The sequence below is a fragment of the Loxodonta africana genome, unplaced genomic scaffold, assembly GCF_030014295.1.
Source record: "Loxodonta africana isolate mLoxAfr1 unplaced genomic scaffold, mLoxAfr1.hap2 scaffold_29, whole genome shotgun sequence".
NCBI lineage: Eukaryota > Metazoa > Chordata > Mammalia > Proboscidea > Elephantidae > Loxodonta > Loxodonta africana.
The window spans coordinates 1,970,130-1,986,145 of NW_026975011.1; the positions used below are offsets into that span (position 1 = coordinate 1,970,130).

At 38.8% G+C, this 16,016-nt stretch overlaps 1 protein-coding gene across 1 annotated transcript; it reads right to left on the bottom strand.

Annotated features, from left to right (window-relative positions):
• Nucleotides 1-227: 227 nt before the first annotated feature.
• On the bottom strand, nt 228-4,124 carry LOC135229409 (olfactory receptor 14A16-like). The gene has a single exon (XM_064279000.1). The coding sequence runs from the start codon at nt 1,291-1,293 to the stop codon at nt 337-339; it is 957 nt and encodes a 318-aa protein (XP_064135070.1). The 5' UTR covers nt 1,294-4,124; the 3' UTR covers nt 228-336.
• Nucleotides 4,125-16,016: the final 11,892 nt, after the last annotated feature.

The window sequence follows — 16,016 nt, forward strand, 5'->3', positions numbered from 1 at the left end:
AGATCTGCTTCCGAAAGGCCACAGCCTTGAAGACCCTATGCACAGTTCTACTCTGCATACACGTGGTTGCCACAAGTTGGAATTAACTGGAAAACAACTGCTGTTTTCTATGTTTGTTTTACAATTAAGATGATAAATATAAGGTCAGCATGTGTCTGCCCAATTACAAATGGAACTACTGGTTTTTCCACTCACTTCGTCTAGTGATAGTGCCTGTTAGTAGCAATTCAATGAGTACAACCAGAGTTTTCACAGAAATTCTTACTTTAAATATCCAATATTATATTCAGACTATGCAACCAGATTGTTCAGACAATTCTGTCAGTGATTGAAAGATCATGATATATGTGGCATTAACTCTCCTAATTTGAAGGGCAATGCCCACTCTTTAAGTTTCTTTAATGCCATCTTCATATCCTTATTTCTCAGACTGTAGATGGCGGGATTCATGATGGGCGGCACCATAGTATAGAATACCGACACCAGCAAATCCAAGGGTGATGGTGATTTGGGTAAAGGTCGTAAATAGGCAAGAAAGCCAGAAAAGAGAAAGAGAGTCACAACAGTGAGGTGAGGCAAGCACGTGGAGAAAGCTCTAGACCTGCCTTCTCTGGATGGGATTCTCAGAACAGTGGAGAAGATGTGAATGTAAGAGATATCAATAAACACAAAACAGCCAAAACCTAACACCAGGGTGAGCCCAATGACTACTAATTCCACAGTATTATAAGAACAGGCGAGGGACAGCAGTTGTGGAACATCACAGAAGAACTGACGAATTTCAGGAGACCCACACACTGGTATGGAGAAGGTAGAAGCTGTGTGCAGAATTGCATTGAGAACTCCACTGACCCATGAGGAAGCTGCCATCTGCACACAGGCTCCATGGCTCATGATGACTTCATACCTCAGTGGGTGGCAGATGGCAACGTAGCGGTCATAAGACATCACTGTGAGTAGAGATACTTCTGTAGTGGCTGAGAGGAAGAAGAAAAATACCTGTGAAACACAGCCGAGAAATGAGATGGTGGTGTGATTAGCCAGAGAGTTTGCGATGGATTTGGGAACAGTGATGGAAATGAGGCAGAGATCCAGAAAGGACAAGTTCTGCAGGAAGAAATACATAGGGGTGTGGAGCCGATGATCCTTGCTTGTGAGAGTGATGATGAGAACGTTCCCCAGTACAGCTGCCAGGTATAGCAGCAAAAACAACACAGCATGTGAGATCTGGATCTCCCGAACATCAGAAAACCCCATTAGGAAGAACATGGTCACAGAGGTGAAGTTGTTCATTTCTCTGGGTGTTTAATCAATGACTCTAAAAAAATAAAATGAACAACTTGTGATTTAGTCAAGGGAGTTTACTCTTCTACTTTCTCAGGTTCACTTTCTCTGAAACATGTGCAGGTATTCCATGCCATACAAGAGTAACACCACCAAGTCTTCAGGAGGTAATTGAACACAAATAATCCCATTAACTGAATGACTGAAAATGGTTATCAGTCAAGTCCAAATCATCCACCTTGTCATTCTATGTTGATTAAGGCCCATATTCCACATCTAATTCAAATAGAATTTCATATACCTTGTATTGAAATATGTAGTGAGAAAGTGCACAAATTTGGGACCAGTCAGTCCTGAGTACAAATTTTAGATCAGCTGTTTACAAGCTTTGTGATCTCATATACATTTTTTGAGTATCCTTATTCAACCTACTGTGTAAGCGTTATCATTGGATCATTCTTTTGATTCAATTAAATAATTCATACACAACTTATGCATAATTACTGGATAAGAAAACACTTAACCAATATCATTTCCTCTACTCATTGCATCTTTCTTCATTATGCCAGTGTCAGGAAAAATTGTGAAAATCTTTGAAACAGGAAAAAAAGCTGAGTCTTCTCTTTAGTGGACTGGGTTATGTTTGTTATTTATTGTCTTTAAGCTATCTTACAATTGTAGAAGTTGTATAAAACTGTTAATAATAAAAATTATTGCCTATACAAATACAAACTAATTTTGTTTTAGCGGAATGCAATTGGTATTTTCTCTGTAGATAGATCCATTTTGCATCTATTTGTATTTTTTTTCAGCCATGCTTATCTGTTCTTTTATGTGTGAAATTTGATTTTGATTTTGAATATCTTACTAGCTCTCTCAATCACTAATTAATTACTTAAAATATTTGGCATGTGTTTGTTTTATATATTTTATGTTCTTTAAAAAAACTATCTTCATCTTCTGACATAGATAGCAACCACTGACACTTAGAGTCAAACCTTATGAAAGGATTTGAGATATCTTAGATGGAAACATTTGGGCAACTTATTAGGGACATGGACAACAGAAAATTATCCTCTATTCTCTACCATTTTATGTTATATTTTGTTTTACCAAAACCTGTTCCTAAATTTAGTAATCACTTCAAAGTAGAATTGAAGAATTTGAATTGTGCAGAAAAAGTATTCACATTCATTTCACCTGTCCTAAAAGTGTTCCTCTCCCAGGCAGGTTCCACAGCTTTGCTGCTGCTGGCTTCGAGGAGCTGGTCCAGTGAATCAGAGGTTTTCAGGTAAATAAAGTGTCTTTGTCTTTTTCACCACGAAAATTTTCATATATTTTTTTCTTTTAAAAGTAGGTGCCCCCTCCAAAAAAAAAGTCTTCTGCTTTTCTTTGGTTCTATCCCTGAAGCCTCCTTTGGTGATATCCTCAGCCGAAATAAGTTCTCAGCAACAATGTCAGTTTGTCTTTGATGTTCAAGTTCTTTATCTCAAAACTAAAATTGTCATAGAGAGAAATTAAAAACAGACATCTTCCTTTGATTTTATGATTTTTCTTACCCACAAAACCAAGTACTAACCATAAAAATTCCTGACCCAAAATTAATCAAGCCAGGGGTTTTTGTCACCCAAAATTGTTCACCTTTTCCTTCCTGTTTGGAGCCAGACTTATTTAATTTAAATTTCAAAAAGTGTCATGGCTGCTGGTGGGTGGAGGGGCAGAGGCCACTTTGCGACCTGACTAATATCAGTAACCAGTAGATCTCAGTAAAAGGAAGAGAGCAAGTTACGATCTATCCTGTTAAGATAAGAAAATGATTCATCTTCTATTCTTCTCTGTCCTCTTCTAGTTGTAAGCCTTACTGTAACTAGCCTATGTCTAAACATTTGCTTTTTTTTCTTTTAAATCAGAATGGTCTCCCTATATCCATATAGAATAACTACTCGGAAAAAAAATTCAAGTTTCAATTTTGTTGAGTTTTGATTATTTTTAACAATACTCTGAATTTACATTTTAATTGTTAAAAAAAACATATGTTTTCCTAACCAAAATTAAAATAAACATGTAAGATGCTCTCTATCGGGACAAGTGAGAATATACAGTATGTGCTTCCAGAGAGATGCAGGAATTAAGATATATTTCATGTAAAAAATGTGGGGCATAAAATAATTAACCTTTGACAAATGGGAAATATTTAGGAAGGAAAAAGAAAAGAGAATATCTTTTAATCCAGGCAACGTGGCTCACACCATGCCAAGCAGAACCTTGGCAGCCTGAAGGGTATGTAGGTAGAACACTCTTTAGCAAGGGTCACTAAATTGGTCTGGGGTAATGGGGAGAGGACAGTTGACAGCATGGGTGATAGGTATTTATCTAAAAAGAGAATAATTAAAGTGAAATTTTCTAGAAAGTTACTGCTCTTCATATTTAGTAACCTTTGAAAGGAAGATATTTTTAAGGTAGCGAGACAAGTCAGGATAGTATTCTGATAGTATTAAAAAAACAAACAAACTCAGTGCCATTGAGTCGATTCCGACTCATAGCGACCCTATAGTCTGATAGTATAGCTATGAGTTATTAAAAAATGGCCTGGAGTAAGAGTTCAGAATAAGAATTAAAGCAAAAGAAAAGACAGAACATCATCTAAACAAGATAAAACTGATGAATGAAATATTATTTATTGAACATAATTGAAATGAAGGTAAAAATAAAATTCTAGACACAGCGATGTGTCTATAAATTTTTCCACTTTGGCTACACAATTGAGAGGGAGGTAAAATATGCTCTCTGTGCTGGTTTCCTGTCCCTGCCCCTTTCCCATAGTGGCCTATTTTGTCCCAGCCTACCTGTGCCCTGTGCCCCAGCCTTAAAGCAAACTCTTCTGCTTATTAGAGAACAAGATGCTACAGGAAGACAGCACTGAGCAACAATCTATGTATTGGTGTCACCATTCTTCTCGAATTGGCAGCCATATGCAGGAGATGGTCTTGCTAAATGAGACAGTTCTAACCTGAGGGAAGATGGACAACACGTTTTATTTCTCCTTTATTTTTAATTATGAAGTTAAAAAAAATTATCACTGATTTGAAGAAAGTTATTTCATCACTCGTTGGCTGTCAGCTCCCTGTACCCCACTTGCCTCTGTAAGACCTCCTGCTGTGAGGGGACCACCCCTTACATTTGGTTGCCAATATAAATAACTTGGGGGACACCAATATACAGCTTGAGCTTCTCTCTTTTTTTTCTGATTATGAATTCCCTGGAACTCACTGCAGGCTCCAAGCTGTATGATTTGAAATAGTGGTCAAACACTTAACTGCCTTTGACCAATTCAAGGAAAAGTTTATTAATATATGGATTCAGATAAACCAGTTAGAACAAGTCATAATCAGAATAAAATTAAAGATTCTTAGAATTTCTCTATGTCCAGAAACAATTTTGCATTACTTTTTAAATAACCCGGAGTCTAGGTCCCTGGGTCGCAGTGAGGACATGCCTTATAGTTAACCAGGATCCTACTTCCCCACTCTAATTCTTCCTAGTTTAGCAGCCTATTGTTTTATTTTCTTCAGAATAAGAGGACCTGAGAAAAAACCCTTATTTTTATTTTGGAATGCTGGTAGAAGTCAGGGATGATTCACAGTTTGAGAAACGCACTATTGGGAAAGTGAGATCCTGACCACTCACCCTGCAATGGCCACATTCTAAGATCTGTCCATGCAGTATTTAATATAACTTACATCTGTGCTCAAAGCAACCCATTATGTGCCCATTACATTGAAGGCTTGGACCTATAGAGATTTTAAGGGATTAGCCCCACTTCACACAATGGTGGAGCTGGAATTTGAACACAGGTGACCTCACTCCAAATGCCTGGGTTCTAGTTGCTGTGCTTGAATGTTTGACACAACATTGTGGACTCAGACACGCTCAGCTGTATCTCAGCTTGTCATCGTAAAACAGCTAGTGCAAAAATGACTCCTCAACCCTCCTCAGCACGGTGCTTCTCTTTATTTAAAACAAATCTCACATCTTAATTCTTTGTATTACTGAAAAGTGGCTTTGAGTTTATTTTAATTCATAGCAAAACCATGTGACAGAGTAGAACTGTCCCCTAGGATTTTTTGGGCTATAATTTTTATAGGAACATATCGCTGCCAGGTCTTTCTCCCACGGAGGGTCTAGGTGGGTTGAAACCACCAACCTTTTCATTAGCAGTGAAGCACTTAACCATTGGGCACAGGATACACAGAAGCCCAACAGCTAGTAAGGAGCTGGTTTTGTGGGGTCCCATCCTATCTCTTCTTGTGAACTTCTAGGGGATGACACTAACAGCTGATATTCATCACATTTGTACTTTGCCCACCTACTCATATCACTTCGGAACCTCACAGCAGACCTATTATCCACACCTTAAAGATGAGAAATTGAATACTTACAAAAGTGAAGACATCTGATTAAAGTTGAAAAGGGATGTAAGGTAAAAACAAATTCAGTGCAAGGACTATCCAACCTTACCCAGGTTCTTCCATCCACATCACATGCATAGTCTTGTACCAGACAGAGTAGACTAAACTATGAACTTCTGGCCTATGTCTTCTCCCTATTTTAACGACTTCTCTTTGAGTTAAATAAGATCATACCCTGGGAATAGAACCAAATTAACCACCACATTTTCCTCAGAAGGAAAGGGACATTACAGGAATTACCTCATTTATCTCCAGAGCTCCAAGGAAATCACAAAAGATTGTTACCTGGGACCAGCATTCCTTAATATTATGATAATAAAAAATATAATTTTTCATTCTTTTGGTGAGAGTACATTTAACTCTCAGTAAACCTAATCAAGCTTTAATAATGCACAAGTCATTTATCTGAGTCCTCATTTCGTAAAATTTCCCCATTTTTATTGATATCATTGCTTACTTTAAACTTCCTGTGTTAGTAAATTTAACATCTATTGGTATCATATTTCTTGAGTATGAAAAAGTTATGTTTTTTATTTTAATTGTGGTAATGTTTTCCCCACAGGTTTTATTTAATCTAGCCAAATATACTGCTCCTTTTATTTAACGCTCTGGCTTTGGAGGGTTGCTTGAAAAGGTTTTTCTCTCCCTTGTCTGGTTTGGGTTGTACTATCAAAAAAAAAAAAAAAGATATAATTTTCTATTTTTTTAAACTCCCACTTTTTTTAAAACATATCACTCAAAGGTATTTTAATTTATTTTTCATACCAGCATTATACAATCTTAGTTTCTTCTACAGGTGATTTAAATAATATTTATTCACCATGTATGAATTTGTTTTTCTATTATATTTCACAGACATTAACTCTCTCTATATAAAAGACAATCATTGATTTATGATTTCTAACAGCCACTTACAGAATTATCTTATTACACGAACATGCTATTTTTGGTTTTCCAGATATACAATCATAATGATCTAAGAATAAAGATAATTTTGCCCTTTTAATTTTCAAGCCCATTTCAAATTTTCAAAGCTAAAGCAGTGATCAGAGGTCAATTTATAGCAAGAAATGCACACATACAAAAAAGAACAAGGGGCCAAAATCAAATAATTATCCCTATAACTTGAACAAATAGAAAGAGAGCAACAAAAGAAACCCTCAGGCACCAGAAGAAAACAAATAAAAATTAAAGCAGGGTTAAATGAAATAGAGAACAGAAAAACAATTAAAAGAATTAACAAGACCAGAGGCGGGGGCCAAGATGGCGGACTAGGTGGACGCTACCGCGGATCCCTCTTGCAACAAAGACTCGGAAAAACAAGGGAATCGATCACATACATAACAATCTACGAACTCTGAACAACAAGCACAGACTTAGAGACAGAAAACGAACAAATACGGGCAGACAGCGACTGTTTTCAGAACTAGGAGCCAGCGCACCAGGCAGGTGACCTTCGGAGCTCGATCTGGGGCAGAGCCCAGGGGGGCAGACGGCACAGAAAGGGGGCCCACCCCTTCCCCCCCGAACCCATCCCGGGAGGAAGTCTAGCAGGTTGGCGCGGGCGGCGTAGGGGCGCAGCCGGAGGGAGAAGCACCCGGGAGGCAGTGACTGATCTGGGAGGGGGGAGAACAGCGTCCCAGCTGGGGTGCCGTCCCGCCGGGAGTCAGGCGAGAAGCCGACGAGGCGCGAGCGGGGGGGGGTCAACTATATTTCCCTAAAGTGACCCCAGGGCGGGGCCCACACGTTCGTGCGGGAGGACGCACACCCAGTCCGTGCGTGTGGCACGGCACACCAGAGGGAGAAATCCCTGGAAGTGTCTGGTCTCAAAACAGGGAAAGCAGCATCCCAGACGGGGAGCCATTCCGCTGGGATCTGGGCACGCGCGCGCGCGCGGGCGGGGCATGCGCGCGGGGTCCATTTTTATTACCCTGAATTGACCCAGGGGGCGGGACCACCTGGTCGTGCGAGTGACGCCCTCCCAGTTTGCGCGAGAGGTGTGGCACACCGGAAGGAGAAGTCCCCGGGAGGAACTGATTGGTCCCGAAGCGCAGAAAGTAGCGTCCCAGACGGGGTGCCGTCCTGCCGGGGCTTGGGCGCGCGCATGAGCGGGGCGTGAGCGCGGGGTCCATTTTTATTACCCTGAATTGACCCAGGGGGCGGGCCCACCTGGCCGTGCAGGTGACGCCAAACCAGTTCGCGCGAGAGGTGTGGCGCTCCCGAAGGAGAAGTCCCGGGGAGGAAGTGACTGGTTCCCGAACAGGGAAAGCAGCGTCTCAACCCGGAAGTCATCCCGCTGGGATTTGGGCGCGCGCACAGGCGGGGCATGACCGCGGGACCTAATTATAATCGCCTGAATAGACCCTGGGGGCGGGCCCACCCGTTCGTGCGGGAAACGCCCACCCAGTGCCCACGAGCAGTGCCGCGCACCGGAGGAAGCCCCCAGGAGGAAGTGACTGGTTTCCGAGCAAGGAAAGCAGTGTCCTAGCCAGGGACCCGTCCAGCCCGGATTTTGGCAAACGGGGGCGGAGCGTGAACGTGGTGTTCAGCTCTATATTCTGTGGTGCTACACTCCTAGCTCTCAGATCCCTCCCCCACTCTCCCCAGGCGACCCCATTAACATCCGAATACCTGGAGCCAGAGAGAGAATTCAGATAGGGATCTGACTGCATTTTTTTTTAGCTGACTACTTGGAAAATCTAGTTTCCCAGTGATGGCTCGGAGACAGCAGTCCATATCAAACCACATAAAGAAACAGACCATGACAGCTTCTCCAACCCCCCAAACAAAAGAATCAAAATCTTTCCCAAATGAAGATACAATCCTGGAATTATCAGATACAGAATATAAAAAACTAATTTACAGAATGCTTAAAGATATCACAAATGAAATTAGGATAAATGCAGAAAAAGCCAAGGAACACACTGATAAAACTGTTGAAGAACTCAAAAAGATTATTCAAGAACATACTGGAAAAATTAACAAGTTGCAAGAATCCATAGAGGGACAGCATGTAGAAATCCAAAAGATTAACAATAAAATTACAGAATTTGACAACGCAATAGAAAGTCAGAGGAGCTGACTCGAGCAATTAGAATGTAGACTGGGACTTCTGGAGGACCAGGGAAACAACACCAACATAGCTGAAAAAAAATCAGATAAAAGAATTAAAAAAAATGAAGAAACCCTAAGAATCATGTGGGACTCTATCAAGAAGGATAACTTGCGAGTGATTGGAGTCCCAGAACAGGGAGGGGGGACAGAAAACACAGAGAAAATATTTGAAGAACTCCTGACACAAAACTTCCCTGACATCATGAAAGACGAAAGGATATCTATCCAAGATGCTCATCGAACCCCATTTAAGATTGATCCAAAAAGAAAAACACCAAGACATATCATCATCAAACCTGCCAAAACCAAAGACAAACAGAAAATTTTAAAAGCAGCCAGGGAGAAAAGAAAGGTTTCCTTCAAGGGAGAATCAATAAGAATAAGTTCAGACTACTCAGCAGAAACCATGCAGGCAAGAAGGGAATGGGACGACATATACAGAGCACTAAACGAGAAAAACTGCCAACCAAGGATCATATATCCAGCAAAACTTTCTCTGAAATATGAAGGAGAAATTAAGATATTTACAGATAAACACAAGTTTAGAGAATTTGCAAAAACTAAACCAAGACTGCAAGAAATGCTAAAGGAGATTGTTTGGCCTGATGACCAATAATATCAGGTACCAGCACAATACAAGGTCACAAAACAGAACGTCCTGATATCAACGCAACTCAAACAGGGAAAGCACAAAAACAAATTAAGACTAATTCTAAAAAATAAATAAATAAACAAAATAATACACACAACAGGAAATCATGGAAATCAATAGATAAACGATCAAAATAATCAAAAAGAGGGACTAAATATAGGAGGCATTGAACTGCCAGATGGAGAGTGATACAAGGCGAAATAGAAGGATACAAGTTAGGTTTTTACTTAGAAAAATAGGGGTAAATAAAAAGGTAACCACAAAAAGGAATATCAATTCCATAACTCAAGAAAAAAGCCAAGAAAAACGTAACGATTCAATAAACACAAAGTTAAACATTATGAAAATGAGGATCTCACAAGCTACTAAGAAAAACGTCTCAGCACAAAAAAGCATGTGGAAAAATGAAATGGCCAACAACACACATGAAAAGGCATCAAAATGACAGCACTAAAAACTTATTTATCTATAATTACGCTGAATGTAAATGGACTAAATGCACCAATAAAGAGACAGAGAGTCACGGACTGGATAAAAAAACACGATCCATCTATATGCTGCCTACAAGAAACACACCTTAGACTTAGAGACACAAACAAACTAAAACTCAAAGGATGGAAAAAAATATATCAAGCAAACAATAAGCAAAAAAGAAGAGGAGTAGCAATATTAATTTCTGACAAAATAGACTTTAGACTTAAATCCACCACAAAGGATAAAGAAGGACACTATATAATGATAAAAGGGACAATTGATCAGGAAGACATAACCATATTAAATATTTACGCACCTAATGACAGGGCTGCAAGATACATAAATCAAATTTTAACAGAATTGAAAAGTGAGATAGACACCTCCACATATATAGTAGGAGACTTCAACACACCACTTTCGGAGAAGGACAGGACATCCAGTAAGAAGCTCAATAGAGACACGGAAGACCTACTTACAACAATCAACCAACTTGACCTCATTGACTTATACAGAACTCTCCACCCAACTGCTGCAAAATATACTTTTTTTTCTAGCGCACATGGAACATTCTCTAGAATAGACCACATATTAGGGCATAAAACAAATCTTTCCAGAATCCAAAACATCGAAATATTACAAAGCATTTTCTCAGACCACAAGGCAATGAAGCTAGAAATCAATAACAGAAAAACTAGGGAAAAGAAATCAAATACTTGGAAAATGAACAATACCCTCCTGAAAAAAGACTGGGTTATAGAAGACATCAAGGAGGGAATAAGGAAAATCTTAGAAAGCAAGGAGAATGAAAATACTTCCTATCAAAACCTCTGGGACACAGCAAAAGCAGTGCTCAGAGGCCAATTTATATCGATAAATGCACACATACAAAAAGAAGAAAGAGCCAAAATCAGAGAACTGTCCCGACAACTTGAACAAATAGAAAGTGAGCAACAAAAGAATCCATCAGGCACCCGAAGAAAACAAATAATAAAAATTAGAGCTGAACGAAATGAATTAGAGAACAGAAAAACAATTGAAAGAATTAACAAAGCCAAAAGCTGGTTCTTTGAAAAAATTAACAAAATTGATAAACCATTGGCTAGACTGACTAAAGAAAAACAGGAAAGGAAACAAATAACCCGAATAAGAAACGAGAAGGACCACATCACAACAGAACCAAATGAAATCAAAAGAATCATATCAGATTACTACACAAAATTGTACGCTAACAAATTTGAAAACCTAGAAGAAAAGGATAAATTCTTGGAACAATACTACTTACCTAAACTAACACATTCAGAAGTACAACAACTAAATAGACCCATAACAAAAAAAGAGATTGAAACGGTAATCAAAAAACTCCCAACAAAAAAAAGCCCTGGCCCAGATGGCTTCACTGCAGAGTTCTACCAAACCTTCAGAGAAGACTTAACACCATTACTATTGAAGGTATTTCAAAGTATAGAAAAAGACGGAATACTACCCAACTCATTCTATGAAGCTACCATCTCCCTGATACCAAAACCAGGTAAAGACATTACAAAAAAAGAAAATTATAGACCTATATCCCTCATGAACATAGAGGCAAAAATCCTTAACAAAATTCTAGCCAATAGAATCCAACAACACATCAAAAAAATAATTCACCCTGATCAAGTGGGATTTATACCAGGTATGCAAGGCTGGTTTAATATCAGAAAAACCATTAATGTAATCCATCACATAAATAAAACAAAAGACAAAAACCACATGATCTTATCAATTGATGCAGAAAAGGCATTTGACAAAGTCCAACACCCATTCATGATAAAAACTCTTACCAAAATAGGAATTGAAGAAAAATTCCTCAACATAATAAAGGGCATCTATGCAAAGCCAACAGCCAATATCACTCTAAATGGAGAGAACCTGAAAGCATTTCCCTTGAGAACGGGAACCAGACAAGGATGCCCTTTATCACCGCTCTTATTCAACATCGTACTTGAAGTCCTAGCCAGGGCAATTAGGCTAGACAAAGAAATAAAGGGTATCCAGATTGGTAAGGAGGAAGTAAAGCTATCACTATTTGCAGATGACATGATCGTATACATGGAAAACCCTAAGAAATCCTCCAGAAAACTACTGAAACTAATAGAAGAGTTTGGAAGAGTCTCAGGATATAAAATAAACATACAAAAATCACTTGGATTCCTCTACATCAACAAAAAGAACACCGAAGAGGAAATAACCAAATCAATACCATTCACAGTAGCCCCCAAGAAGATAAAATACTTAGGAATAAATCTTACCAAGGATGTAAAAGACCTATACAAAGAAAACTATAAAACTCTGCTACAAGAAATTCAAAAGGACACACTTAAATGGAAAAACATACCCTGCTCATGGATAGGAAGACTTAACATAGTAAAAATGTCTATTCTACCAAAAGCCATTTATACATACAACGCACTTCCAATCCAAATACCAATGTCATACTTTAAGGGAATAGAGAAACAAATCACTAATTTCATATGGAAAGGAAAGAACCCCCGGATAAGCAAAACATTACTGAAAAAGAAGAAGAAAGTGGGAGGCCTCACCCTACCTGATTTCAGAACCTATTATATAGCTACAGTAGTCAAAACAGCCTGGTACTGGTACAACAACAAGCACATAGACCAATGGAACAGAATTGAGAATCCAGATATAAATCCATCCATTTATGAGCAGCTGATATTTGACAAAGGACCAGTGTCAGTCAATTGGGGAAATAATAGTCTTTTTAACAAATGGTGCTGGCATACCTGGATATCCATTTGCAAAAGAATGAAACAGGACCCATACCTCACACCATGCACAAAAACTAATTCCAAGTGGATCAAAGACCTAAACATAAAGACTAAAACGATAAAAATCATGGAAGAAAAAATAGGACAAAAAAAAAAAATTTTTTTTTTTTTTTTTACCCTAGGAGCCCTAATACAGGGCATAAACAGAATACAAAACATTACCAAAAATGATGAAGAGAAACCAGATAACTGGGAGCTCCTAAAAATCAAACACCTATGTTCATCTAAAGACTTCACCAAAAGAGTAAAAAGACCACCTACAGACTGGGAAAGAATATTCAGCTATGACATCTCAGACCAGCGCCTGATCTCTAAAATCTACATGATTCTGTCAAAAATCAACCACAAAAAGACAAACAACCCAATCAAGAAGTGGGCAAAGGATATGAACACACATTTCACTAAGGAAGATATTCAGGCAGCCAACAGATACATGAGAAAATGCTCTCGATCATTAGCCATTAGAGAAATGCAAATTAAAACTACGATGAGATTCCATCTGACACCAACTAGACTGGCATTAATTTAAAAAACACAAAATAATAAATGTTGGAGAGGCTGCGGAGAGACTGGAACTCTCATACACTGCTGGTGGGATTGTAAAATGGTACAACCACTTTGGAAATCCATCTGGCGTTATCTTAAACAGTTAGAAATAGAACTACCATACAACCCAGAAATCCCACTCCTCGGAATATACCCTAAAAATACAAGACCCTTCACACAAACAGATATATGCACACCCATGTTTATTGCAGCTCTGTTTACAATAGCAAAAAGCTGGAAGCAACCAAGATGTCCGTCAACGGATGAATGGGTAAATAAATTGTGGTATATTCACACAATGGAATACTACGCATCGATAAAGAATAGTGACGAATCTCTGAAACATTTCATAACATGGAGGAATCTGGAAGGCATTATGCTGAGCGAAATGAGTCAGTTGCAAAAGGACAAATATTGTATAAGACCACTATTATAAGATCTTGAGAAATAGAAAAAACGGAAAAGAACACATACTTTTGTGGTTACAAAGGGGGGAGGGAGGGAGGGAGGGAGAGGGCTTTTTATTGATCAATCTGTAGATGGGAACTGCTTTGGGTGAAGGGAAAGACAACACTCAAAACAAGGAAGGTCAGCCTAATTGGACAGGATTAAAAGTAAAGAGGTTTCCGAGATAAAATGAAAGCTTCAAAGGATAGCGAAGCAGGGGCTGGGGTCTGGGGAACTTGGTTTGAGAGGACTTCTAAATCAATGGGCAAAACAATTCTATTATGAAAACACTCTGCATCCCACTTTGAATTGTGGCACCTGGGGTCCTAAATGCCAACAAGCAGCCATCTAAAATACATTAATTGGTCTCAACCCACCGGGAGCAAAGGCAAAGGAAGAACACCAAGGTCACACGACAACTAAGAACCCAAGAGACAGAAAGGGCCACTTGAACCAGAGACCTACAATATCCTGAGACCAGAAGAACTAGTTGGTGCCCGGCCACAATCGATGTCTGCCCTGTCAGGGAACACAACAGACAACTCCTGAGGGAGCAGGAGACCAATGGGACGCAGACCCCAAATTCTCATTAAAAGACCACACGTAATGGTATGATTGCGACTAGAGGAATCCCAGAGACAATGCTCCCCAGAACTTCTGATGGCACAGGACAGGAACCATCCCCGAAGACAAATCATCAGGCATGAAAAGGACTGGTCAGTGCGGGGGAGAGAGATACTGATGAAGAGTTAGCTAATTAAATCAGGTGGACACGGGAGAGTGTGTTGGCAACTCTTGACTGGAGGGGGTATGGGAAGATAGAGAGAGTGGGAAGAAAGTAAAATTGGCACGAAACGAGAGACCGTAAGGGCTGACTCAATAGGGGGAGAGCAAGTGGGAGAAGGGAGTAAGATGTATGTAAACCTACATGTGACAGACTGATTGGAATGGTAAATGTTCACTTGAAGCTTAATAAAAATTAAAAAAAAAAAAAAAACTAAAAACAGGAAAAAAAAATTGTAACCAATGGCCTGGAACAATTTGTATAAAAATTGTTGAAGGGGAACCTAATTTGCTGTGGAAACTTTCACCTAAAATGCAATAAAATATTATTTAAGAAAAAAAAAAAAAGAATTAACAAGACCAAAAGCTGGTTCTTTGAAAAAATTAACAAAATTGATAAACCATTGGCCAATCTGAAAAAGAAAAACAGGAGAGGAAGCAAATAACCTGAATAAGAACTGAGATACGTGATATTACAACAGACCTAACTGAAATTAAAAGAATCATATTGGATTACCACAAGAAACTGTACTCTAAAAAATTTGAAAACTTAGAAGAAAGGGATGAATTTCTAGAAACACGCTACCTACCTAAACTAACACAAATAGAGGTAGAACAACTAAATAAACCCATAACAAAACAAGAGATTGAAAAGGTAATCAAAAAATTCCCAACCTAAAAAAGCCCTGGCCTGGGTGGCTTCACTGCAGTATTCTGCGAAACTTTCAAAGAAGAGTTAACACCACAACTTCTAGAGGTATTTCAGAGCATAGAAAATGGTGGAATACTCCCAAACTCATTTTATGAAGCCAGCATATCCCCGACACCAAAACCAAGTAAAGACATTACAAAAAAAGAAAATTACAGACCTATATCCCTCATGAACATAGATGCAAAAATTCTCAACAAAATCCTAGCCAATAGAATTCAACAACATATCAAAAAAATAATTCACGATGACCAAGTTGGACTCATACCAGGTATACAGGGATGGTTCAACATTAGAAAAACAATTAACGTAATCCATCATATAAATAAAACAAGAGACAAGAACTACATGATCTTATCAACTGATGCAGAAAAGGCATTTAACAAACTTCAAAACCCAATTCATGATTAAAAAAACAGCAAAATAGGAATAGAAGGAAAATTCTCAACATAATAAAGGGCATTTATACAAAGCCAACAGCCAACATCATCCTAAATGGAGAGAGCCTGAAAACATTCTCCTTGAGATTGGGAACCAGACAAGGATGCCCCTTATCACCACTCTTATTCAACATTATACTGGAGTTCCTAGCCAGAGCAATTAGGCTGGATAAAGAAATAAAGGGCATCCGATTGGCAAGGAAGAAGTAAAATTATCTCTATTTGCAAATGACATGATCTTATACACAGAAAACCTAAGAAACCTCAACA